General features: G+C 54.1%; 1 protein-coding gene across 13 annotated transcripts in view; it reads right to left on the reverse strand.

Annotated features, from left to right (window-relative positions):
* The window catches only part of COL27A1 (collagen type XXVII alpha 1 chain), a 159,732-nt gene that overhangs the window by 33,047 nt on the left and 102,438 nt on the right, over positions 1-24,247 (reverse strand). For 9 of the 13 annotated variants that reach the window (XR_012424444.1, XM_045373706.3, XM_005580979.5 and 6 more), the window contains 10 exons: positions 22,169-22,222; positions 16,432-16,485; positions 15,870-15,914; positions 15,728-15,772; positions 15,368-15,421; positions 14,221-14,274; positions 13,259-13,312; positions 11,664-11,717; positions 10,184-10,237; positions 5,075-5,182 (listed from right to left, as the gene is read on the reverse strand). Coding sequence is in view for 9 of the 13 variants with exons in the window: in XM_045373706.3 (XP_045229641.2) it covers positions 5,075-5,182; positions 10,184-10,237; positions 11,664-11,717; positions 13,259-13,312; positions 14,221-14,274; positions 15,368-15,421; positions 15,728-15,772; positions 15,870-15,914; positions 16,432-16,485; positions 22,169-22,222 (576 nt within the window). In the remaining 4 variants the exon portion in view is untranslated. Of the gene's footprint in view, positions 1-5,074; positions 5,183-10,183; positions 10,238-11,663; positions 11,718-13,258; positions 13,313-14,220; positions 14,275-15,367; positions 15,422-15,727; positions 15,773-15,869; positions 15,915-16,431; positions 16,486-22,168; positions 22,223-24,247 lie in introns of those variants that run through there. The other 4 variants (XR_012424446.1, XR_012424448.1, XM_045373707.3 and 1 more) reach the window with 3 other exon arrangements.

Below are 24,247 nucleotides of genomic sequence, written 5' to 3' on the forward strand. Positions count from 1 at the left end.
CTACTAAAAATACAAAAATTAGCCAGGTGTGGTGGTGCACACCTGTAATCCCAGCTACTTGGGAGGGCCCAGGCACGAGAATTTCTTGAACCCGGGAAGTGGAGATTGCAGTGAGCACTACTGCACTCCAGCCTGGGCGACAGAGTGAGACTGTGTCTCAAAAGAAAAAAAAAAAAAAAGTAAAAGTTGACACACCCAATTATGTTGCTACAAAACTTGTTTGGAGTAACTTGGGTATATGAACCTACATTTTCAACTGTAAATTTTATGAAATCTCAATACAGATCAAGTATTTCCAGTGAAATTTTATATACAATGAAAATCTAAACACAGATCAGGTATTTCCAATGAAAATTCACATCTGAATTGAGATGTGCTATGAATATATACTACACACTGATTTCAAAGACTTACTACAAAAAGAGTGCTAAATATCTTATTAATGATTTTTATATTGATTATATTTTGAAATGATATTTGGATATATTGGGCTAAATAAACTATATTATTAAAATTAATTCTTTTTTTTTAATCTGAGACAGGTCTTTCTCTGTTGCCCAGACTGGAACACAGTGGTTCGATCTCAGCTCACTGCAGCCTCAACCTCTGGGGCTCAAGTGATCCTCCCACCTCAGCCTCCCGAGTAGCAGAGACTACAGGCATGCACCACCACGCCCAGCTAACTTTTTAATTTGATTTAATTTAATTTTTGTAGAGACAAGTTCTCAGTATGTTGCCCAGGCTGGTCTTGCACTTTTAGGCTCAAACAATCCTCCCACCTCGGTTACCTAAAGTGCTGGGACTACCGGCATGAGCCACCGCACTGGCCCTTAAAATTAAAGTTACCTGTTTCTTTTTGCTTTTTAAAGGTGGCTACTAGAAAATGTAAAAGGAGTGGCTTGTATATGGCTTGTATTTCATTTCTATCAGACAGCACTAGGCAATCTCAAAGTCTCCAGCTCTTCTGGTGATAAAACACCCACAATCCCTATAACCCTCACCACGGGCCATGTGCTGTGTTCTCATTCTACATAAATGTTCGTTCAATTCTCACCAGTGTTTGGAGGAAGGGATTATTGATCCCGTTTTGGAGCTAAAGGAACTGAGGCTCAGTGAGAGGAAGCCCTCTGTGGGCCTCCCAGCCAGGTCAGAAGTGACACGCAGCTCCTCTACTTCCGGGGCACCTCTCCTTCCAGGCTGGTCATGGTCAGGCAACGGGGAAGGCATGTCACAGTGACTGGTGGCATTTTCCAGTGCACTGAGGTGGCTGCAATGGCCGACTGATCCCTTGCAGAAGGCAAGATGAGTCAGTGCTGAAGCATCCGGTACAGGGGCAGGGAGACGGAAGGCTGCGTCTCCCCCAGGACAGGGCACCACTTGCTGGGACGTGCCCTCTCCGGCAGAGAGCATACATACAGTGGGTAAGGCTGTGGGCCTGGAATGAAGATTTCTGCTGGGCCCCATCCATATAGATGCATTTCTGGAAAGGCCCCAGTGGCTCATAAAATTCTATTTTTAAATACTCAACGGTTTCCAGGCCACAGAGTGGGAAGTATTTATCCTGATGCCAAAGAGACTCAAGGCCCCTCACTGCCTTATCACTCAGCACACACTTGGCCTGGCCTAAGTGACTCTCTTTCCAATCCCGGCATATGAGAAATGGGAGTGATGGCAAAACATTGACATTAACACAGCTACCACCACCACACCACTACTACCATCATCATCACCATCATCATCACCACTGCCCACACCATATCACCACATCATCATCATCACCTCCACCCCCACCACTGCCATGACCACCATCATCACTTCCCCACCATCATCACCACCATCACCACTACCCATCATCACCACCACTGCCACTATCATTAGTACCACCACCACCATTATCACCACCATCACCACCACCACCATCACCATCATCACTTCCCCATCATCATCACCACCATTATCATCACCATCACCACCACCAACACCACTGTCATCGCCATCACCACCACCACCACTACCCCCGCCATCATCACCACTACTACCACTATCATTAGTACCACCATCACCATTATCACCACTACCATCACCACCACCACCATCACCATCATCACTGCCCCATCATCATCATCACCACCACCACCACTATCACCATCACCACCACCAACACCACTACCCCCGCCATCATCATCACTACCACCACCACCACCATCACACTCACCTCCACTCCACTCCCACCCCACTATCACCATCGCCACCACCATCATCACTGCCTCATCATCATCATCATTATCACCATCACCACCACCAACACCACTATCCCCGCCATCATCACCACCACCATCACCATCGTCACTGCCCCATCATCACCATCACCACCACCACTATCATTAGTACCACCACCACCATTATCACCACCACCATCACCACCACCACCATCACTGCCCCATCATCATCATCATCACCACCACCACCACTATCATCACCATCACCACCACCAACACCACTACCCCCGCCATCATCATCACTACCACCACCTCCATCACCCTCACCTCCATTCCCCTCCCCCTGCCACTATCACCATCGCCACCAGCACCAGCACCACCATCACCACCTCATCAGAGTCACCACTACTACCACCATCATCACCCCCATCATCTTCATCATCACCACCACCAACACCATCATCAGTACTACCACCATCACCATCATTATTATCATCATTCCACCACTGCCATTGCTGCTGCCCCCACCCACACCATCCACTCACCATCACCACCAGCCACCACCAGCCTCTAGTCACTTTGTCCTCTAAATTTATAAAGACAATCTTTTATATTTCTGGTGCATTTTATAACATGCTTTCCTATCCTGAGTTTTACTTATTCTTTATAGATAAGAAAACCAAGGCTCAGAGAGGGGCAGTGATTTGCTCAAAGTCACACAGAGAATGGGTTGCTTGAGCCAGCCAGAAACTCAAGTTCAACCTCAGGACTCTGGTTCCACGACTTTTTCTGCCATGTGTTCCTGCCCATTCCACAGCCATGATACTCAACACTCACTAAAAAAGGGTGCCTGGAACGCTGGAGCTCAAAGTGATCTTAGCACACATTCCTTCCAAATCCTCCAAGGGCAAAACCAGAGAGAGCAAGGGGTGGGTGAAAGGTCGCAGACCAAGTTCCTAATGCAGAATCTGGGCCAGGGCCCCTCCTGCTAAATTCCCCTTGGCCCACTTCCCCGCCGCTGAGTCAAGCCCGGGGAAAGCCTCCTGGCTGACTCAGCGCCCTCGTATTCTTCTCTAGTTTGGTGAGTTCATTCTGTTGCAGCTGTTTAGGGGGATTGGCAATTCAGTGCTATTTTTAGGAAACAAATATTTTCCCACAACCATAGTTTGTTGCAGGCTAACTTGGATCTGTCCTAGGTTAGTCATGTAAACACTTCAGGGGGGAAAAACAGTGTCAAGAGCAGGCCCGAATCGAACTGGGCTGCTTTGCCTAGGTAACATCGGTCTCTCTGATTGAGGGATGAAGAGCGAAATGGACACTCCAGGGAGACTGGGATGGCAGCAGAGGTGTGAGTTCTCACCACCTGGTTGGCTCAAGGTAGATGCCAGCAGGCTTACGCATTTGGGCATTTTGTCTGCAAGGCCACCTAATCCACGGGTCCCAAGCAGTTCGACTGAACCGACCCAGCACTCCTGGGTCACACAAACTCTGCTCAACCGTACAAGACTACCACCGCCCCCCCACTACCAAGTCAAGTTCCGAGTCATCAGTCCAGTATTTGCGACACTCAGAAATCAACCTTCCACCTGCCTCCAGCCTCATCCTCATAGACCCACAGCCAAGCCCTGGATTCCAACTCTGCCAGAGCCCAGGGGCAGTATGGGTAGAGTCATGCAGGCCTAAGTTCAAATTCCAGCTTTGCCATTTGTCACTGTGTGAGCCTGGGAAGTTTCCTTTACCTCTCAGATTTTCCCAATCCTCAGGGGTTGCTATCAGCATCAAAGAGGGAACCTTCAGGAAAGCACTGGGCAACTTGTCTATACACGTTGAAACCTGTCTATACACCTTTAGTCTCGGAGCACCTGGCCCAGGGAAGATGCTTGTGAGTGTTTGTGGACTGACTAAGTACATTTCTGTTAGGGTAGAAGAGCAGAGCTGCTCTGTCTTCTTAATCAACAAACAGATTTTGGTCACCTCTTACGTGTCAGGTCCGGTTTTTTTTTTTTTTTTTGTGACAGAGTCTCGTTCTGTTGCCAAGGCTGGAGACAGTGGCATAATCTCGGCTCATTGCAACCCCTGCCTCCCAGGGTCAAGTGATTCTCCTGCCTCAGTCTCCTGAGTAACTGAGACTATAGGCATGCGTCACCATGCCTGACTAATTTTTACACTTTTAGTACAGACAGGGTTTTACCATGTTGGCCAGGCTGGTCTCCAACTCCTGACCTCAAGTGATCCGCCTGCCTCGGCCTCCCAAAGTGCTCAGATTTCAGGCGTGAGCCACTGGCCAAGGCACTGTTAAAGACGTAAATGAAGGCCAGAAAAGGTCTTGGTCTTCATGGAACCAAGACATACCCTGAAGGTTATGCATGTCCCTGAGGGCTCATGGCCCAGCCTGGGGGCAGGGATGGCTTTTTGGAGGAGGTGATGTCTATGGTGATACCTAAAGGCCAAATAGGACTAAAGCAGGTGACAGGAGAGTGAGGAAAGGAGAGTGTCCTAGACAGAGCACGGACAAAGGCCCAGGGGTAAGGACCACAGCTTGTCCAAGGAACTGAAAAAAGTTCAGTGTGTCTGGATATGGGGGATGGACGAGATGAGGTCGGCAGGGGCCAGGTTTGCACAGGGCAGGGGAGCCGGTAGGATGAGTCACAGATGTTCTGCAGAGCCATGGAACGTTAAGCAGGGAAGGGACATGGTCAGATTGGTTCTCTGGCAAACCACCGGGTGGAGAAAGGACCACAGCAGAAGATCCTTCAGTGGCACTTCCAAAAGACCTCCCGCCCAGCTGCCTGCACAGGCATGAGCGTTCCGGGTACCCCAGAGCCCCAGGCGCTGCAAGCAGCCTGCACACTCACCCGGACACCAGTGACACCAGGGGGGCCGGGGGGCCCGTCCTCACCCATCAGCCCTTCCTGGCCTTTCTCGCCATGTTCTCCATCAGGCCCTGGGTCTCCCCTGTCCCCCTGGGTGGCAGGGCATGAGGAGGGGAGAGAGACAGAGAATAAGTTAGTTGCCAAGTGCATCAGAGGCCCCAAACTGCAGGGCTCCATTCAGACATCCACAGCCAACTGGCCCCTAGGTTCCCGACAGGTCCCTCCACTGCCAAAAAGGCAGGGTGCTGTGACTCGGCTGCCGCGCTCAGTGTAGCCTGAAGCTTGCACAGGACGCATCCCAGACTTAGAGGTTCCCACGTGTCCCTGTCTGGGCCTGGGCCGGGAAAGGCAGAGTGACTCAGAGATAAGCCCAAGTCCTGACTGCACCCACCCCACAGAGTTCACAGGAGACAAGGGCAATTTGTCCCCAACTTAGACACATTGGGAGAACAAGAGTCTTATGAAGCAGTTTTTTTTTTTTTTTTTTTTAGACAGAGTCTCAGTCTCTTTCCCAGAGAGAGATAGTGCAGAGGTGCAATCATAGCTCACTGCAGCCTCTACCTCCTGGGCTCAAGCAATCTTCCTGCCTCAGCCTCCCAAGTAGCTGGGACTACAGGCACATGCCACCATGCTCAGCTAATTAAATTTTTTTTTCTTTTGCAGAAATGAGCTCTTGCTACAAGAGAGCTTGAGCCCAGGAGTTGGAGACGGTTGCCCAGGTGGGTCTCCAACTGCTGGGCTGAAGCAATCCTCCCACCTCAGCTTCCCAAAGTGCTGGGATTACAGGTGGGAGCCACTGCGCCTAGCTGAAAGAAATTTTCATCAAGCAAGAAAATTTACCCAATTCTCCCTCTCAGAACCACTCTTTCCATTTTTCTGAGCTGCATTTTCAATCCTTGATGACACAAAAACAGTGAATAATAATAATAAAGGGTAGGTAACAGTTTGGATGGTATGCACCTGACTCAGGGCAGTGAAGCAACTGACCCAAGGCAATGCATTGGTTCCAGTAAACTAAGCTCTAAAGGCACAATCCCACTGGACTGCAGGTCTCCATCTTTGTTTGTTATAGTTACTGCTTTGCTCTATGGTGAACGTGCCCTCCCGCTGCTCTGGGCTCTGCATGGCGATCATTCTTATGGGCTGCAGAATACTTTCTCTGGGGAATGGGATGGAGCTAACATTTATATGGCACTAACCATGTCAGGACCACAGTCTGAGTCCTTCAACATTTATTAACTGACTTAATCCCCACAAAAGCTTTCCAAGGCTGGTCTGCTTTTAGTCCCATTTTACAGATGAGGAAACTGAGGTAGAGCTAAATCAAGTCATCTGGCCCAGAGGCCCACAACTGGCTAGCGGTGGAGCTGGACTTTGAAGCAGGATCCTGAGCATGCCCTCTTTACAGCGACAGGGCTGTAACCAAGGTCATCTTGGGGCTTCGGGCCTTTGGGGCACCCGGGGTTATTTCCTTGGAAAGGCAACACTTGGCATGGGTTTTTTTTTTTTTTTTAGATGGATCTCATTCTGTCACCCAGGCTGGAATGCAGTGGCCTCCACCTCCCAGGTTCAAGCGATTCTCCTGCCCCCGCCTCCTGACTAGCTGGGACTACAGGCACACGCCACCACGCCTGGCTAATTTTTGTATTTTTAGTAGAGACAGGGTTTCACCATGTTGGCTAGGCTGGTCTCAAACTCCTGACCTCAGCTGATCCACCCACTTCCGCCTTCCAAAGTGCTGGGATTACAGGTGTGAGCCACTGCACCAGGCCGGCATGGGTTTTTTATGGTTTTGAAGCAATCAGTGTCACTCTAAGCTTGCCTTATCTCATCACGGTAATCTTTGTGTACTCCGAGAGAGATTGGGGGCAGGTGCGGTTCCAGGATGGGGCATGCAGGATTCTAGGATGGGGCATGGGCCGTCACCCTCATCAACCTTGAGCAGAGGAGGTGTGGAATGCAGCATGGGCATGGCTGCCGAGAGGCGGCGTCCATCAGAAGGTGGTCTCCATCAGGGCTGGCTTAGCTGTGACTTGTTCAGGGAGACCCATGGGAGAGGACATGAAGTCACAGGTACGAGGAGGGATGGGCGAGAAGAGCAGGCTTGGAAAAGCATAGTGAGTCTTTACCAGTTCTGTCCCCCAGTGCCAAGCTTTACGAGGGACACTGATAAACTGGTGTGCATCCAGAGGAGAGACAGCACAGGAAGCAGAGGGCATGAAGCTGGAGCCTGGGGTTGGGCCCTGCCCAGAAGAGAGGCTCAAGAGCGAGACTCATGATTGCTCATTGCTGCAAGCTGGGCCTGCTGGGGCCCGGGCTCCGGGGCAGGAGGCGGGTGTGAGGGAGTTGCTGGGGCAGTTTCTAGCTCAGTTGGGCAGATTTTGCAACGGTGCGGTTCAGAGATGGCACAGATAAAGGCAGGAGACTCCGAGCTGAGGCGTGGGCCAGTGCAGAGCAGATCTGGGCACAGAGTTGTACCTAGATCCCTTCCCGCTGAGAGCCTCAGCTTCTAAGCACAGCCTGGCATGAAGACAGGGGGCTGGCCCGGATAACTCTCCTGCAGACTCCCCTGGCTCTGGGATTCCATTTCTGGCTTGTCGTCCTGGCCACCTGTTCTCCTAACTCTCAGAGGCAGACAGCCTGTTCCAGGAGGCTGGCTGGGTTTTCAGCAAAGGGCCTCACCTGGGCTCTGCCTAAGACCACCCTCCAGGGGTTAACTGGACCCCTGGAGTGGACGTCCTTGTGAATTGCATGCAGAACAGGCTCTGGGGGTTCCTGTAGATGCCCCAAATCCTCAGACATCTGTCAGTGCTCAGAAGAGCCTTGCAAGTCGCCTTCCTTAACCCTCTCCAGTTACAGATGGGAAAACTGAGGTGCAGAGAGGTGGAGACTCCCTGATACCACCGGGTAAGTCAGTGCTGTGTGAACCTGGGGTTCTGGCTCCTTCTAATTCCAAGATTTTCTGCTCAGGGGACGATGCCTCCCTCATCTCTGGGGTTATGCTGCCTAAGTTCAAATCTTGCTACTGCTACTGAATAGTGGTATGACCCTGGGCAAGTTTCCTCGTTTGTAATATCAGGATCAAAGGATTACTGCAAGGATTGAAAGAGATAAACCACGTAAATAGCTTAGCAGCGTGTCTGGCACGTGAATGCTGGATCAAAGCTAATTATTATTGGTCACCGCTACCATCACCACCGTCAGCTGGACATCGGCAAAGAGCTAACAGGTGTAAAAGCACTCCATAAACTATAAAGTGCTGTGCATATTCAACACGCAGTTTTCACCACGAGGGGTGATTCCTGGACAAACACCTTAAGAAAATGGGTCTCTCCTGGGATTCATGTAAAGATCGGGGAAGACGCCGTGCATTTGAGCACAAGGACTCAGGTAGAATTGGCTTTGAAGGAAGGGAAAGAGGACGAAGCCAGGGCCAAAAAGCCATGCAAGGTGGAGGCAGAAGACTGCACGAGGCACCGAGATTGGAAGACCCCCTCCCGCCCACCTCGGTGGACATTCCAAGAAGAAAGGTGGCCGCCCAGAGTGGAGTGAGGAGGCTGCTGCTTCGTGCCTCGGTTTCCTCATCCGTCCAGTGGGGATGGTACTGTATCAAGCTTGGGAGAGTTGCTGGGAAGATTAATTATCAAATGGGTTAATTCACATAACGCCCTTCGGGTCAGTGGCACTGGGCACGTGGCAAGCGCCCAAAGCATTTTAGCCATGACCTTCATCAGCATCACCACGCAGTGTAGCAGGCGCTGGCAAAGGGTGTGGAGGGGCTGTCAAATGCTCCGGGTCTTAGGACTCAGCTGTACCCTAGGATGCAGCAGGGCTGGGGGTGAGGATGCAGCAGGGCTGGGGGTGAGGATGCAGCAGGGCTGGGGGTGAGGAGGCAGGCGGATGACAGACAGAGGGCGCTCTCGCTCTTGCAAGAAAACGTGAGGAGTCAGCAGGGGCTGGTCACCAAGGCACCCTGGGAGACTGTGGTGAGGGCGTATGAGGGTGGGCGGAGGCCTGTGGATGGGGAAACTGAGGTTCAGAGAAGGGGTCTGCTTCTCCAAGGTCACCTGGAGAGTAGGTGGGTGACAGGGGATACCCCAACATGGCCCTCAGGACCCTGGGCTGGAGAGCTGACTTGTGAAGGGTGACCGGCCAGCCTCGGGAAAAGCCCATGTGTGGGGTCAGAGCGGGACCCGAGACGGAGGCCAGGGACTGGCCTGGCTGGAGATGGGTCTGGAGAGTCAGAGGGCAGTGCCCACCTGCCCACCCGCAGTTCAGGTGAGCCAAGGTGCCTCTTCAGAGTCCTGACACTTGTGGCTGACAGGAGGCTCTCAGGGAGACGCAGGGTCGAGGTAGGCAGCAGGGGCTTTGGCACCTGTGAGCTGTGGGTTTGAATTTTGGATCCTCACTCACAGCCATAGGTCCTGAATATATCTCTGCCTTCCTCTGAGCCTCAGCCTTTTCGCCTTTAGAATGGGTGCATGGTACAACAGAGCGAGCAGATTTGGGTCAAACAGGCCCAGATTTGGGTCCTGGATGTGCCAGTTGCTAGTGGTGTATCCTTGGGCAAGTTGCTTCACCGCTCTGAGTCTCAGTTTCCTCATCTAAAGACAGAACTCCCATTGCCCTATGGATCCAGCTGGTACAGGGCTTGGTGTTGTACCTGGTATGCGTGTGACTAATCCTCCCTAAATTGTGACTCATAAGTCATTGGTGGTAATTACTATTTTCCTGACCTTCTAGGTTATTTGGAAGATCACAGACACCAAAGACCCTGGCTCTGGGCCTGGCGTAGTGCCGGTGCTCAGGAATCACCCTTAGCCAAGAGAAGCTGATATTTTAAGAAGGGTAGCAGGAAAGACTGCAAGGTGGTGATGGTCCTGGTCCCACCTGAGCAGGTAGTGCAGAGGGCAGGGTGGGAGGTGGCCGCTGGACACTGCTGACCCTTCCCCACCCTGCTGTCAATGGGAGCTGGAGGTCTCATCGCAGATCTCCACGGGAACACAGTGCTTCTGGGAGGAGACTTAGGTCTTGGATGGGAAAGCAATGCCCTGCCAGGGTCCCCAGGCCCTGCCCTAAAAGGGCACTTACCTTCAGCCCATCAGGTCCCATGGGGCCACTGTCACCCTCGAGGCCTGGCTCTCCCTGGAAAGGGTGAGGAGAAAGGGGAGGAGATGTTACTGGGGAGGAGACCCCGGTGTGCTTTTCCTTTCTTCCCCCTCCCTGGGGCAGTGCCCTGACCCACGGATCTCCAGGCAGTGGGACCCTGGGGGCCCTGGCACACAGGGGCTGAGTTAGCAAATGAACAGGAAGGTTGAGGTGACCACCCTCGGCTCTCCAGAAAGGGGAAACAGACCCCCAAGCTACCGACAGCTCCCTCTGCAGGGTGGTGTGGGGTGGGGGCTACATGAGGTCACGAATTTAGAAGGTGCCTGTCATGGATTTGTCCTGGACCTCATCTCTAGGCTGGTTGGCGGGGCTGCGGAGTGGCCTCGTAGTTAAAGACAGGCTTTGACATCAGCCAGACATCAATGCTACTTCTCGGTTTCCCATTCACTAGCTGTTTGACCACAAGCAAACTACTTAGCTCTCATGGGCGTCTGTTTTTTCATCTGAAAAATGCGGCTGACACCACCTTCTTCAAGGGTTGCTGTAAGGCGCGGTGTGAGCGCCCCACACCTGGCAGCCCTGTGAGATACTATTACTGGAGCTGAAGCAAGCCTTCCTGGAGCTCCTTGGTGGAATCCCACTTCTCAGATGAGGAAAGGGAGGCCTGTCTTTCAACTCTTCTTCCCAGCAAGCTCGGGAATGACAACAAGAACACTGAGTCCCTGGCTGACCCTCAACCAGGCTGGCCCTTCCAGCTCCAGAGACGCCCCTGGACAACAGTTCTTGAAATGGCCATCAAATTAAGTTTGGGTGTCTCTCTGCTTTTAGAATTCATCACTGTTCAGAGTCTGAGCTGGAAAGGGCCTCAGGAGTTGTCAGATGCAGGATGGCAACCATGTACCAGCTGGGTGGTCTGTGATCCTCTTGTACCCATGGCAGGTATCACTTATCAACCCGCTGGAATGCAAGCTCCAGAGACAGGTCTCCGTTACTCACTGCTGTGCTCCTTGTGCCTCGAGAAAAGTGCCTGATACACTGTGGGTATAGGATGCATGCTCATCATTCTCTTTCCTACCGAGCCTCGAAAACCTCAGGATCCTTCTTTCTTTTTTTTCTTTTTCTTTTTTTTTTTTTTTTTTTTGAGATGGAGTCTTCCTCTGTCACCCAGGCACTATCTTGGCTCACCACAAGCTCTAACTCCCAGGTTCAAGCGATTCTCCTGCCTCAGCCTCCCGAGCTGGGACTATAGGCCACAAAATGCATTTTGACTATAAAATGCCTTTCTCTACACTGTGGAAATGCTGGCCTACCAAGACAGACTGGGCGAGGCTATAGAGGTTCGTGGTCTATTTCTGTAACTGAGGAAACTGAGGCTTAGGGAGATTGAGAAAAGCCCGTCTCTTCCCCTGCTGTGCCCACACACCCTGGGGGCTTTCAGGAAGAATAAATCGCTTCAACTTACCCGTTGCCCAATGAGGCCCTGCTCCCCAGGGGTGCCCAGGGGTCCAAGGTCACCCTAGGAGAAGCCGAACAAAAGTCCATGGGGGTGGGTAGGGCCAGCCCCAGCCCTCGCCACCCCTTCCTGTTTCCACCTGCTCTGACTTGGGGTGTGGGAGGAGGAGATGGGGAAGGTCCTTCTTCCCAGGGACCACAGAGAAATCGTAAAGCACCAACCAGAGCTCCTGTTTCAAGTAACCTTGTCCACGGGCTTCTTCTCCCATGCCAGGACAGGAGGATCATTACCACCACCACCACCACCATCATCCTATTAATAACTAACTGTACTGTTCTAAGGACTTTTTTTTGAAACAAGGGTCTCGTTCTGTCACCCAGGCTGGAGTGCAGTGAGGTAATAATCACAGCTCACTGCAGCCTTGATCTCCCAGGCTCAAGTGATCCTCCCACCTTAGCCTCTCTCAAGTAGCTGGGACCACAAGTATGCGCCACAAGCATGCCCGGCAGATTTTTAAATTTTTTGTTGAGATGGGGTCTCGCTACATTGCCCAGGCTGAGGACGTCAGTTTTTATATTAACATATTTGACTTTCAAGACAATCCTGCAAGGAAAAGTATTCTTTTAGAGGTGAAGCATCAGAGGCATTGGGGGAGTTCAGTAAGGAGCCCAAGCTCTCACAAGACTAGTCAGTGACAGATTCAGGATCTGAAGCTGGGCAGTCTGGCTCCAGGAGGCTTGGATGCAGCAATGGCAACTATGTGATTTTACTCTTCCTTGAGACTTGCAGAGAAACCCAAACGAGGAGGAAGCCCTAAATGAGCAGGAATAAAAGTCACCTGCCCCCTGCATAAAGGCCCTAAAAGGGTCTTTCTTATTGGAGAATTTTCAAGCTATATTCCCTGCTGGTGTCTAGGGACACAGAAGGAGGGCAGAGCTCTGAGCCTCCAGCCCTGCTCCGGTGGAAACAATTCCACTTCTATCAGTTTTCTATGTGGGGTGGTTTTCTTCACTGGAGTCTGAGCAAAGGATTTTGGGACTAAGCCAAGTCTGACAGCCCCAGGCCTGGTCCAACCCCCTCTCTGAATGACAGGGAGACTTAGGCACAGAAGCGGGTGACTGGACTCAAGTCTTACAGCCCCTCTGCGGGCTCCCCTGGGTCCTGCCTCAACAATGTCCATGGGCTAGCCAGCATCGCTCCTCAGCTCTGGGGCCTCCGAGGGGAACAGCGTCCTCTTCCAACAGCAGCAGAATGGGGAGGGGGTTCTCCCAGAGCCCAGGTATCAATAGGCACCTGTTTCTTAGCAGGTAATGAGAGGCACTGGCACTGAGATGCAGATGGTATCACATGAGGCCAGGAGGTACAGCCACCCCAGCATGGAGGCAGGGGCAGGTGCCTGAAAAAACATTGGCTGGCAGGGGACACTGGTGGGGGCTCCACACTCCACTCTGGCCCTGACCAGGCCCCACTCCCCAGCCAGGAGCACAGAGAACCCATTATCCCAGCCACAAGAAAGGCCCATTTCTCTTCCATGGAGAGGATGTGGCCACCAGCTGGGAGCTGGTTTCAACAAGTCATTTTTCTCTTCTTTCATCCCACCTCACCTTCATCCCAGCTTCCCCAGGAAGGCCCGGTTCTCCCGCTGCACCCGGCGGCCCCTGCAAGAAAATGCCATTGGTCCTTCCTAGAGCAAGAGCTGCCCCTTGGTTGTAAGCAAGGGGGTAACTGAGGCTCAGAGAGGGCAAGAGACACACCCAGGGTCACACAGCACAAGAGATGCAGAGGTGGGAGCAGCCTGTAGCTTCTTGGAGCCTGGAGCTGGAACTAGGGGGCTGGGGGTGGACCCAGGCTGGCTGAGCTTTGGGACTACCCAGAGGCTTCTAGAGCCTTCTCCCAACCCACGAGTGTGGTTTACCACACTAGGAGGCCCTTGGCAAGCAGAGGGAAGAAAATGATTCACATAAAGACGGGGGAGGAAACCATTGGATGCTGTGTTTAGGGCCAAGTGATTCTAACCCTTCTCTCTACAGCTGAGCCAGCATGAGGCGGGTGGGAAGCAGCCCTGAGTTATCACCATGGGCATGGCTGCAGCCCTTGCATAAACCCTGGGGCTTGGTTTTTCCCTCCGGATAAGGCAGGGGTGTCTGAGGCTCCTTCCAAGTTCCTTGCTACATGAACCTTGGGGGCTGGATCGACAGTCAAACCTCTGCTGGGGCAAAGTCCCAGGAAGGTCAAAGTTGGAAAGCATCCATGTTTCCAGTGATGCCCAAAGAGGCAATGCCAGCCCCCACAAGGGTTCTGGTACCTCTGCATCCCATACAATGCCCCTGGACTAGGAGCCCAGCTCCTCAACCTATGCCACCAGGATGGATCTACCTGGTGGTAGATCCTACCAGGATGGACGCCTCTCTGCCAGGGCGTCCACCCTTCTCTGAACTACATGGTACATGATCATCTCCCTGGGCCAAGACAGGGAATGGCAAAGAGGCTCCTGGGGAGGAGGGAAGGGAAGGGCTGATACATTCCCAGCAGCATCATGGGACGAATAAGGGTCTCTCACACTCACCTTAGGTCCCATCTCTCCTGGAGGCCCAACTGGCCCCTGGGGTCCCTGAGGGCCCTGGAAGACAGACAGACACACAGACAGTTGGGAGAAGCCAGCCTGGGCCCTCTTTGGGATCTGGAGAGGTGAGTGAGGGAGCTGACCCCCAGAACTGGGGACTCTGAAGCACACCCCTAGTCCGCCCCAGCCACACCGAGGGTCCTGGTGTCTGCAGCCCCCTCTTCACCACTGTATGTGTCATACTCCCTCCAACACAGCTGCACATTCTCCTATTCACCCACCTAAAGCCCAGGGGCCGTCCCTGATCAGAAACCTCCTAGCTCTCAGTCCTGCTCATCCGTCGACCCTGCCTGGAATGTTCTTCCACCTTGGATCCATGTCTGGAAACCCCCACCCCCAGCCAACCCACCGTTCAAAAGGGTGATTCCTCGGGCCTCAGGATGTGGGAAGGCAGCAGTGGCCTTGAGGATGCGAGCCTCCTGTCCTCCCCTGCCCTGTGCAGGAGTCATCCTCCTAGTGCCCTGGAGATTCTGTCCCCTCCCTGCCATCTCCTGTAGCACCACTCTCTAGCCTCCTCATGGGGCTCCCGGACTGTCCCCCTACACCTGTCCTTCCAGGGTCATCTTCTGGAAAGCAAGTTGATCGGCCTTTCTGCCTCAAGCCCTTCCATGGCTCCCTGTTGCCCTTGGGACAAAAAGCATCCTCTCCCCGTGGCCTTGGGCGCCTGGCGCCTGCTGCCTCCTCCTGCCCTTTCCGAGGTCCCACTTTCCACTCCAGCCATGCTGGACTCTGTGGTTCCCAGTCAGCTTGTTGGTTTACTCTTATCTTCCCTCCCTCCCTCCGTCCTTCTGCCTTCCACTGTGCCAATCACTCCCTATACATTTTCACATTTCATCTTCACAACAGAATGGCAAGGCAGAGACAATCACCCCCATTTTCCTGGCAAGAAAACAGGCTGGAGGCCAAGTGAGCTGAGCCTCAATCCCAGAACTCCTGGCTTAGCGCTCGCCACCAACCCCAAGGCCTGGCCCACCGGGGGCTTAGAGGCCAGGCATGGTCCCTTTCCAACTCTTTCCCTTATCTGAGCACCTGGCCCACATCCCCAGGTGCCAGCGGCAAAGAGGCGGAAGAGGGAAGGAAACGTTCTTACCGGTTCTCCTGGGAGGCCCTTGGTGCCTGGGGGGCCTGAGGGACCCGGGATGCCCTGCAGAGACAAGGCAAAGGTGACCTTAGGCCCTCCATGGCCTTCCCTGCCCTGCCTTGACTTCAAGCAAGCCATCCTAGTGTATTTGGGTCCTGTCCTCCCCCACCGGGTGACAGATGGGAAGGCTGAGACCCAGAGAAGAGGGGATGTGGTGGAGGGGCTTCAGTGCAGGGCGGGTGGGCAACCAGAACCTTCAGGGTTTCCACAGAAGGATAGGAACTTGGTAAAAGTGGTTATTATCCGCACCCCTGCCCCTACCCCACCAAAAGCCCCATGTAGAGAATTTCAAGAACTGGTGCTACTTACGGGAAAGCCTCGCGAGCCCAAGTGGCCTTGCTCACCAGCCACACCCTGGAAGCACATGTGGGGGTCATTACAGGCTCAGATCACAAAGCAGGGAGCAGGGAGGGGGCCTGCGGCTGGCCTGCTTGGCCTTGGCCTGACATACCTGCTGTCCAGGCCGGCCCGGTCTGCCCTGGGGTCCTGGAGGGCCCTGTAGGAAGCAGAGCACGTGAAGGTGGGAGAGGGTGCTTGGGAGGACCGTTCCCCAAAAAGGGAGCCCTCCACATGGGAGATAAAAGGAACCCATTTGAGGCCACGGAGTCTGGCCCCCTCTCTACGGCGCAGATGGGAAAACTAAGGCCTGACAAGGAGAGTGGCTCGCCACCGTCACCAGCTGCTCCAGGTGGAGAACCAAGGACCCCTTCCTAGGGATGGGGCTGCCAGAAGCAGTCTCGACTGTCAGGGACCTGGTGGGGTTTGGGGTCTGGGGAAGGGGTCCGAGGACATGTATGATCTCCCTCCTCCTTTTCTTGCTTTCTCTTCATTGGGCTTGCAGTGGGGGATCAGGAGGAGTGGAAGGGCTGACCTCTCAGAAAGAGCCCTGCAGCCTCCATGGGGCTCCCTTCATTGTCCCTAAGGGGCGTTGTTCTGAGGAGATGTGAGCCTTGTTCGTGATTCCTGCCCCAGTGTTGGAGGAGTGAGGAAGGGCAGGCCCTGGGGGTCGGTACCTTCAGGCCCCTGGACCCTTGCTCCCCAGCTGGTCCGTCCGGTCCTCGGGGGCCCTGGAATAGGAAAAAGGGACTAGCACACCGGACAGCAGGGGTCTCCCTCGGGCCGAGAACCAGGAAGGCGGGGCTGCTCTGAGCCTGGGGCCATACCCAGCACAAGCCCCGGCCCCCTCCTCCTCCCACTTCCCACATACTCCCCACTGAGGTGGTCACCCTCGTGCGGCACCTTCGAAACAGCTCTGCAGAGGCCGCAGCATGAGTAGACTCAGCTAGAGGCTGACGTTTCCAAAAGGGGGCTGGGGCACTAATAGCCCTGTTCAGAGAGACCTTGGGGGTCACCCAGCCCATCCATTTCACAGACATGGAGACTGAGGGCCGCAATTGAGTTACACGTGGCCACGTCCACACAGCCACCTCTTCAGACTCTGCTGCCACGTGCCCTTCCCAGAGCACACACGGGGCAGAAGCAGGTATGTGAGTCACAGCCCTTGGGGGAAACTGACAGAGCAGGACCTGGGAAGAACCTGCATGTCCTTCCCAGATGCGTGGAGCAGCCCTGTCTCTGGCCATAGGTACAACGAATGCAGCCCCGTTCACAGAGGAAGACCTGCCATGAGGCAGGGGCAGGCACAGGGCAAGACTGTGCACGAAGGGGTGGGAGTCAGGCTGCGGCTCCCCGGAGCCCTGGGCTCAGGCCTGAACTCTGACACAGGAGTCTTAGTCCCTGATTGCTGGGAGACCCCAGGGGCAGGTGGAGTCCACCCCCTACCCCACTGCACGGATGGGAATACTGAGGCCCAGCCAAGGGAAGTGACTTAGTTAAGGTCCCTAACACATTAGCTGCTCTCATCCCCCATGTGGGCTCCACCCACTGCCCCATGTGTATCCCTCCAGGGGTGCTCCCACAGAGACGCAGATGGGCTGGGGTCTCCTGGAAAAGACCCGTGGAAAACAAAGCGGGCTGTGTTCTCTAGAGGGTCTCAAGTGGTCTGTGTTGGGAGGACAGGAGTGTCCTGTGGAGGAGGCCGGCCCATCCTGGCCCAGGAGCCCAGGGGACCAGACCACAATACTCCCCCAGATAAAAGGAACTGGAGAAGTGTCTAGGTGGGGGAGGATGGGGAATGAGAAAACTAAATGAAGAAAAATCATTTCAAAATAGAACAAGGAAGGCCAGATACAGTGGCTCACGCCTGTAATCCTAGCACTTTGGGAGGCCGAGGCGGGCGGATCATGAGGTCAGGAGTTCGAGACCAGCCTGACCAACATGGTGAAACCCCATCTCTACTAAAAATACAAAAATTAGCTGGGTGTGGTGGTGTGTGCCTGTAGTCCCAGCTACTTGGGAGGCTGAGGTAGGAGAATCGCTTGAACCCAGGAGGCGGAGGTTGCAGAGAGCCGAGATCGTGCCACTGCATTCCAGCCTGGGCAACAGAGTGAGACTCCATCTCAAAAAAAAAAAAAAATTCAATGAATAATTGGACCAACAAAGTGAAAATTCCTCTTCTCAGCTGCCTGGAGCTCCCTATGCTTCAATCCCACACTGCAGCCTTAAAGAGCACCCCACCGATCAAATAATCCTGGAACAGGGAGCCACTGGGCAAGGCCAGGGCTCAGCTAGGAGATGCTGTTCTCAGCATCCCCAAGCCCAGAGCCTGGGGCCCATTGTGGGGTCCAGCCCTAAGCATTGGGCTGCTCAGAAAATGTGTCTGGGGACAAGTGACTGCTTCTCCCTGAGACTCAGTTTCTTTTTTCTGAAATGGGCACAAGAAATCTCTCCCTCAAGACAGGAGGCGATGCCCACAGGCAGCTCAGTGCCTGGCATGCAGAAAGTGCTTAAGAATGGCTAGTTCCATCCCTGCCAGGCTCTGCCAGAGGAGGCGGCAGGCTCCCCAGAGGCAGGGACATAGGAGTGGCTTGGGGAATCTGGGCACAGTCCCTTCCTCAGGCAGTTCATGCTATGCTATGCAAAACCAGTTGAGAGTTTTCACAGATTCAAGCTGAGGTTTGATGAACTCCTAAACAAGCCATCTCTAGTGGCCATTACTGGGCTCAGGTGCTAGCCCTAGCCTGTTGCTAGTTTGCTGTGTGACCCAGAAAAGCCCCACCTCCTCTCCAGGCCTCAGTCTCAGGCTCACATGGACACTGTCACACCATGTTATTAGACTTAACACTCGTGATCCATGGGCACAGGCCTGGCGGAGCTGGAGCCACATGGGGTGGGGCCGTGTCAGGTCATGGGAGCCGGGACAGGGGCTGAGCTGATGGCAGATAACTGAGCCCTCCTGAGGGATGATTTCTGACTCTGGGCTCTGTCTCTCACTAAGACATACACCTCCCTGGAAAGGGATAGCTCTGGGAGGGGAGTGGAGGCTCAGAGGTGTTGAGGGCTTGGTCTGAATCCCATAGCACCCTATTTATCCCAGGAATCAAAGGCTTTCAGGGAGAAAAGTTAAGTCATTAAAAAATAAGAGAGCAGAGCAGCCCCCGCAGGAGCAGTGAAAGCTGTTATCCTCCTTTTACAAGGAAAGAAACAGGCTCAGGATGGTGGTGAACTGGCCACAGCTAGGAAATGAGGGGCCAGAATTTGAGACCAAGTCAGCAGGACATCCATTTTTTTCACCACTACCTGTCACTGTTTTTCAGAAAGGGAATGAGCTCCCTGTCACCGGGAGTATACAAGTCAGGGCCCAGAGGAGCCTGCCAGGAAGGCTGCACACTGGGGCGTGGTATTGGAGAAGACAGTGTCTAAAATCCCTCTTATCTGAGAGAACTCACTATCCCAGCAGAGCACCAGGGAGCCTGGGAGAAGCTGGCCTGGCTTAAGAAAGAGGAGGAAGCAGTAGTGGGGCCACCAGTCGCCCTGTCTCCCCAACTCCACAGGGCAGGGAGAGGGACGAGAGCAGCCATACACTAACCCTTGCTCTAGGCCACTCAACAGTTCATCCTGCAAATCCCCCAGTCCTGCCGCCTACTTCCCTAAATGAACCCGGGCAGGCCCACTCCCACCCCGCCTGCTGGAGAGAAGCCTGGGTTTCTATCAGAGCCATGTGTCTGCTCTCCTGTATCTGCTCCTGAGGAAGATGTCCGTAGGCAGGTTGGGGGCTGCCCTCCAGCCAGGCCTGGGGTCAGGCTTGGTGGGGAGGAGCTCCTGCCTGGGGCAGAAAATCTGGCCAACCACAGCTCTTGTGAAAAAGGGGCCAATGAACAAGCGGGAAGAAGCGCGCGCCATCATGTGCTGCTGCCCTGCAGCCGGTTCAAGGTGCTCAGGAAGTGACTGAATCTCCGAAGCCAGCCCACCAGCTTCGTTCTGTTCCTCACCCATTTTACGGAGGGAGAGGCGAAGGCTCAGGGAGGGGAAATCAATGGCCCAAGGTCCAAGATCCAAGAGGAAGAGCCTGGATTCAGGCAAGGTCAGCTAAGCTCTAACACCCACAGGCAGGAAAAGGGTTGGCCCGAGGCACTGCAATCTTGGGGTCCTGATGACCCCCTCAGAAGGAGGAATTAAAGTCTCTCACCTGAGCAGGTGGGAGAAATGCTCTGAGAGGTTAAGAAACCGGCCTGGGGTTCCACAGCTGGGAACCGGGGGTGCTGAGACTTGCCGTAGGCCCATCTGACCCCAGAGTCCTCATTCTTTTCACTGGGGCTGGTGGGCCCAGGTTCTAGTCAGCATCCTCACCAACAACAGAGTACGAGAGCCTCCCTTGCCTCTGGCCATGAACCCTCAGTGCTCATTCTTCCTCAGGTGGGCGGTGGGGGGAGCGGCGCAGGAAAGCAGGCAAGGCCTTGCAGACCTCCAGGCCCATCCCCCTTGGCACATATGGGGAAACTGAGGCACAGAGAGCCACAAGGCCTTGCTAAGGGCACAGGGCAAACCAGGAGCTGATCAGGACTTGCCCAGAGTCAAGCTCTTTCACAGGCACGGTAGGTGCCTCTGTAGGTTCCCCACCCTCAGTCACCCCATCTAGGAGGTGGCGAAGGGCAGCCTGGAGGTGGCGAAGGGCAGCCTGTTCGGCAGGAGACCCAGGGGGCTGATCTCACAGGTTGTGCATTCCTGACAAACCCAGTGGGGAGAGGGACTCATGTTCCTGATGCTCCCCTCCCGGCTGGGGAGACTTTGACATGGTTGGAAGTCTGGATTTCGGAGCCCAGTGAGTTGAGGAGATCTCAGCCTCGCACCTGAGGCAAGGCAGGGGGCTTGGGCCCATGCAGCTCACCCTCTAGGGAATCCAGCTTTCTGGGGCAGGAGGGGAGGTACAGAGGATCTGGATGGAGCCCGGCTGCCCTTGGGCCAGGGCCTGTTTGAAGAGACCCAGAGGACATGGACACCGGAGGGACCCTGCCGGGCCAGAGGAATGCCTTTTAATCTTCCCTCTTCCAGGCCGGCTGCTCAGGCCATCTGGTTTGGGGGAAATTGTAAAACCACTTGAAATCCAGCCAAGAGGAGAATAATAATCACAGATCACCCATATGGAGCTTGGGTATCAGGCCTGGGCTGCCGGCACTACCTGCATCATCTCTCTTTCTCTTTACAGTAAGGCTGCATGGCCCCACGCCTGTATACCTATTGGTGGCAGACCATCCTGTCAACCCTCCCTGTGTGATTAAAAATAAGGCTGAATTCAGTATGCAAATGAGCCAGATTCCCTGGGTTCAAATCCCAGCTCTGCTACTTTTTAGCTGTGCAACTTGAGGTAAGTGACTCAACCTCTCTGTGCCTCTCTGGGAGTGGAGTGGAGGCTTGGAGGTGTTCAGAGCTTGGGCTGAATCACATAGCACCTAGTTTATCCCAGGAATCAAAGGCTTTCCGGGAGAAAGGTTAAGTAATCCAATAATAAAATCATAATAAATAAAATAAGAATACAATGGGAATGAGAATAGCACCTACATGACAGGGTAGTGTTGAGGATTAAATGAGTTAATGTGTGTGACAGACAGTGTCTGGCATAGAGTAAGTGCTGGCGATTACTCCGAGCGACGGTGCTCAGGACAGCCCTGTTTAAAACCCCCTGCAGCCTCCCACTGCCCTTGGAATATAGCTGTGGCTTTTGAGGCCCTGCCTCGCTTGGTGCCTGCTAAGTCCCGGCCCCATCCCTCTCCCTCGTCCCTCTGTTGACCCTGAGGATCCCTAAACATCCACCTCCTGTATCACCTTCGGGCTTTCCCCTGCCAGTTCCCTGCTGGGAAGCTGGCATCAGCTCAAGCACTGCCCTCTCCTAAAGTCCTTCCTTAGTACCCTGCCCAGGTAGGGTCCTCCTCTGGGCTTCCAGTACCAGGCTGGTACTTCCTCCGTCCATGTGCTGATGACCTGTATTTTATCACCTGCGTCTGCCAAGTGGTTTGATTCACTTGTTGACTGACTCACAAGGGCAGGCAGGAGTCATGTCTGTCCTGTTCACCACAATACCTGCAGAGCCTCCAAGTGTCCACCACAGTAGGCGGACACACAGTAGGCGCTAAATAAGTGCTGGTTGAATACATGAATGAACAAAGAGCTGGTACCAGAGAGCCCGACTGTGCCTGGTGGATAGCAAGACTCAGACATGAGTTGGAAAGAGGGGTGGGGTCCCGCCCGCAGAGCCAGGTCCAGGGTGAGCCTGGAACCTTGCCTCGTGCTGCAAAGGTCACAGATCCCAGAGCTGGGCTGGGGGCAGAGACCGGGCAGTCTCTGGCAGGTGGCCCTGTTCCAAGTGTGCCCTCTCCCACTGGCATCAGCCCCCAAGAGCTGGGCTTGACTTACCCGACGTCCCTTCGCTCCCCTCATGCCTGGTGGGCCTCGAGATCCTGGAGGACCCTGGGAAGAGGAGAAGGAGTTTGGAGAAGCCCCTTTTTAGGAAGTGAGAGCACATGGTGGGGCTGGGAGTGTGGGGCAAAGCTTGAAGGCCTGCAGCCCTCAGACAGGCATGTTCAGAAACTGCCAGGGCCCCAGCAGCCTCCACATGGCAGGACTGAGCACCTGGCTCATTGGGGAAAGCAGCAGGCGAGCCACAGCCTCAGACACAGCCAATGCCCTGGGCCATAGGGGGATGGGCCTCGACCTTTCCTAGGAGTCTGGGGAGTGGGGAGAAGGCTCCCTGCATAATATTTTCTTCTCCTTTTCCTCAAAATCAATAATGAGAAGATACGATGCCATTCATTCATTCATTTATGTATTTATTGAGAGAGGATCTCACTCTGTGGCCTGGGCTGGAGTGCAGTGCACCCTTGAGCTCCGGGGCTCGAGTGATCCCCCCTCCTCAGCCTCCTGAGGAGCTAAGACTGCAGGCATGCACCACCATGCCCAGCTAATTTTCTCATTTTCGTGGAGACAGGGTCTCACTATGTTGCCCAGCCTGATCTCAAACTCCTAGACTCAAGTGATCCTCCTGCCTCAGCCTCCCAAAGTGCTGGGATTACAGGTGTGAGCCACTGTGTCATCTACAATGACATGTATAACAAAAGGTCTCCTCAAATCCTCGTCTACCTTTCTCTCCCCCATCACACAGGCGAATCTGGTGACCCAAGTTCTGTCCCTCGCCTCCACCCTGACACCCAACATTTTCCTGAATATTTTCCCCCAGGGAAAAGAGGAGGAGGAGGAAGAACTGAGAACACAGGCCCGGGGTGAGCTTGGGAGGCAGAGGGGGCAGAGTGGGAGAGGATCAAGAAGGAGAGAAGGAGGGGGAGAGGCAGAGGCAGAGAAGTGGGTGGGGTGGCATGAGAGGGGAGCAAGGCCCAGCCACAGGCACATGCGCAGCCATCTCAGTTTTGATGAACAGACAAGAGGAGCAAGAGAGGCAGGTTGAGAAGGCGAGGAACCAGGGCCAGTTTAGTTCTTGGAATTCTCAGCACCTGGCCTGGCACAGGTGCACTACAGGCACTCAGGAATCTGTTGAATGATCAAGGAGCACACGAACTGAAGAGGGCAGAGGGCGGGAAGGGAGGGAACGCAGGAGAAGATGGGAAGCAAGCCACGCCTCTGCCTAATGTCTCCCCCGCCCCCACCCCAATTCCAGGCCCAGCTTAAGAGACCTCAAGCGGCAACTTCATCCAGCGGCCAGCCAGGACCCTCTGCCAGCTCCAGGAGCCTCCCAGCTCCTGCAGCGATTCTCGGACTGGGTGTGCTCCTTTTGCAAGGCAGAGCCAGCCTCGTCCCTCCTCTGAATACCAGGGAGAGGCCCAGCCCCATTTGGGGCCTCAGAATGAACTCTTGATGTTCCCATTTCCCTCTCCCCATGGCTTCCAGGGGTGGGAACCCAGCCGCTATCACCCGGCAGACCCTCCAACAGCTGCTGCGGAGGGGCTGGGTCCCAGGCTGACCGTTCGTCAGCAGAGCAAGCAGGGTGTGGACCCAGGCTTGGCCCCATAAAAGGCAGATCTGACTCCTGGATGGTGGAGAACACAAAGACTGGGTGAGAATGGGCCATTTTATAGAGTGATCTCAGAGCTCAGAAGGCATGCAATGCACCACTGGGAAATTTTGGGAGCCAAGTCTCTACATCAAGGCATAGATTCCTGAAAAGAGCAGGCTGTAGCACTGGAGAACCTGGGCTCACATGCCAGTTCAGTTACTTACTAATTGTGCCATTTTAGGCATGTTACTTCAACTCACTGGGCCTCAGTTTTGTCATCTATAAATGGGGATAGAAGAGTCCGTACCTCCTAGATATTCTAGAAGATGAAGTGACAAAGTCCTCAGGAAAAGGTAGCTGCCTGCTCTTGCAAGGCAGGAGGAGGTCAGAATTGAATGCTAGACCCAACTCTGGTCACTGGGTGACCCTGGGCAGATTATTATCCTGGGGATAATAATCTTGATGGATCTCAATGTGCTATCAGACAA

Source organism: Macaca fascicularis, chromosome 15 (assembly GCF_037993035.2).
Source record: "Macaca fascicularis isolate 582-1 chromosome 15, T2T-MFA8v1.1".
NCBI classification, from domain to species: domain Eukaryota; kingdom Metazoa; phylum Chordata; class Mammalia; order Primates; family Cercopithecidae; genus Macaca; species Macaca fascicularis.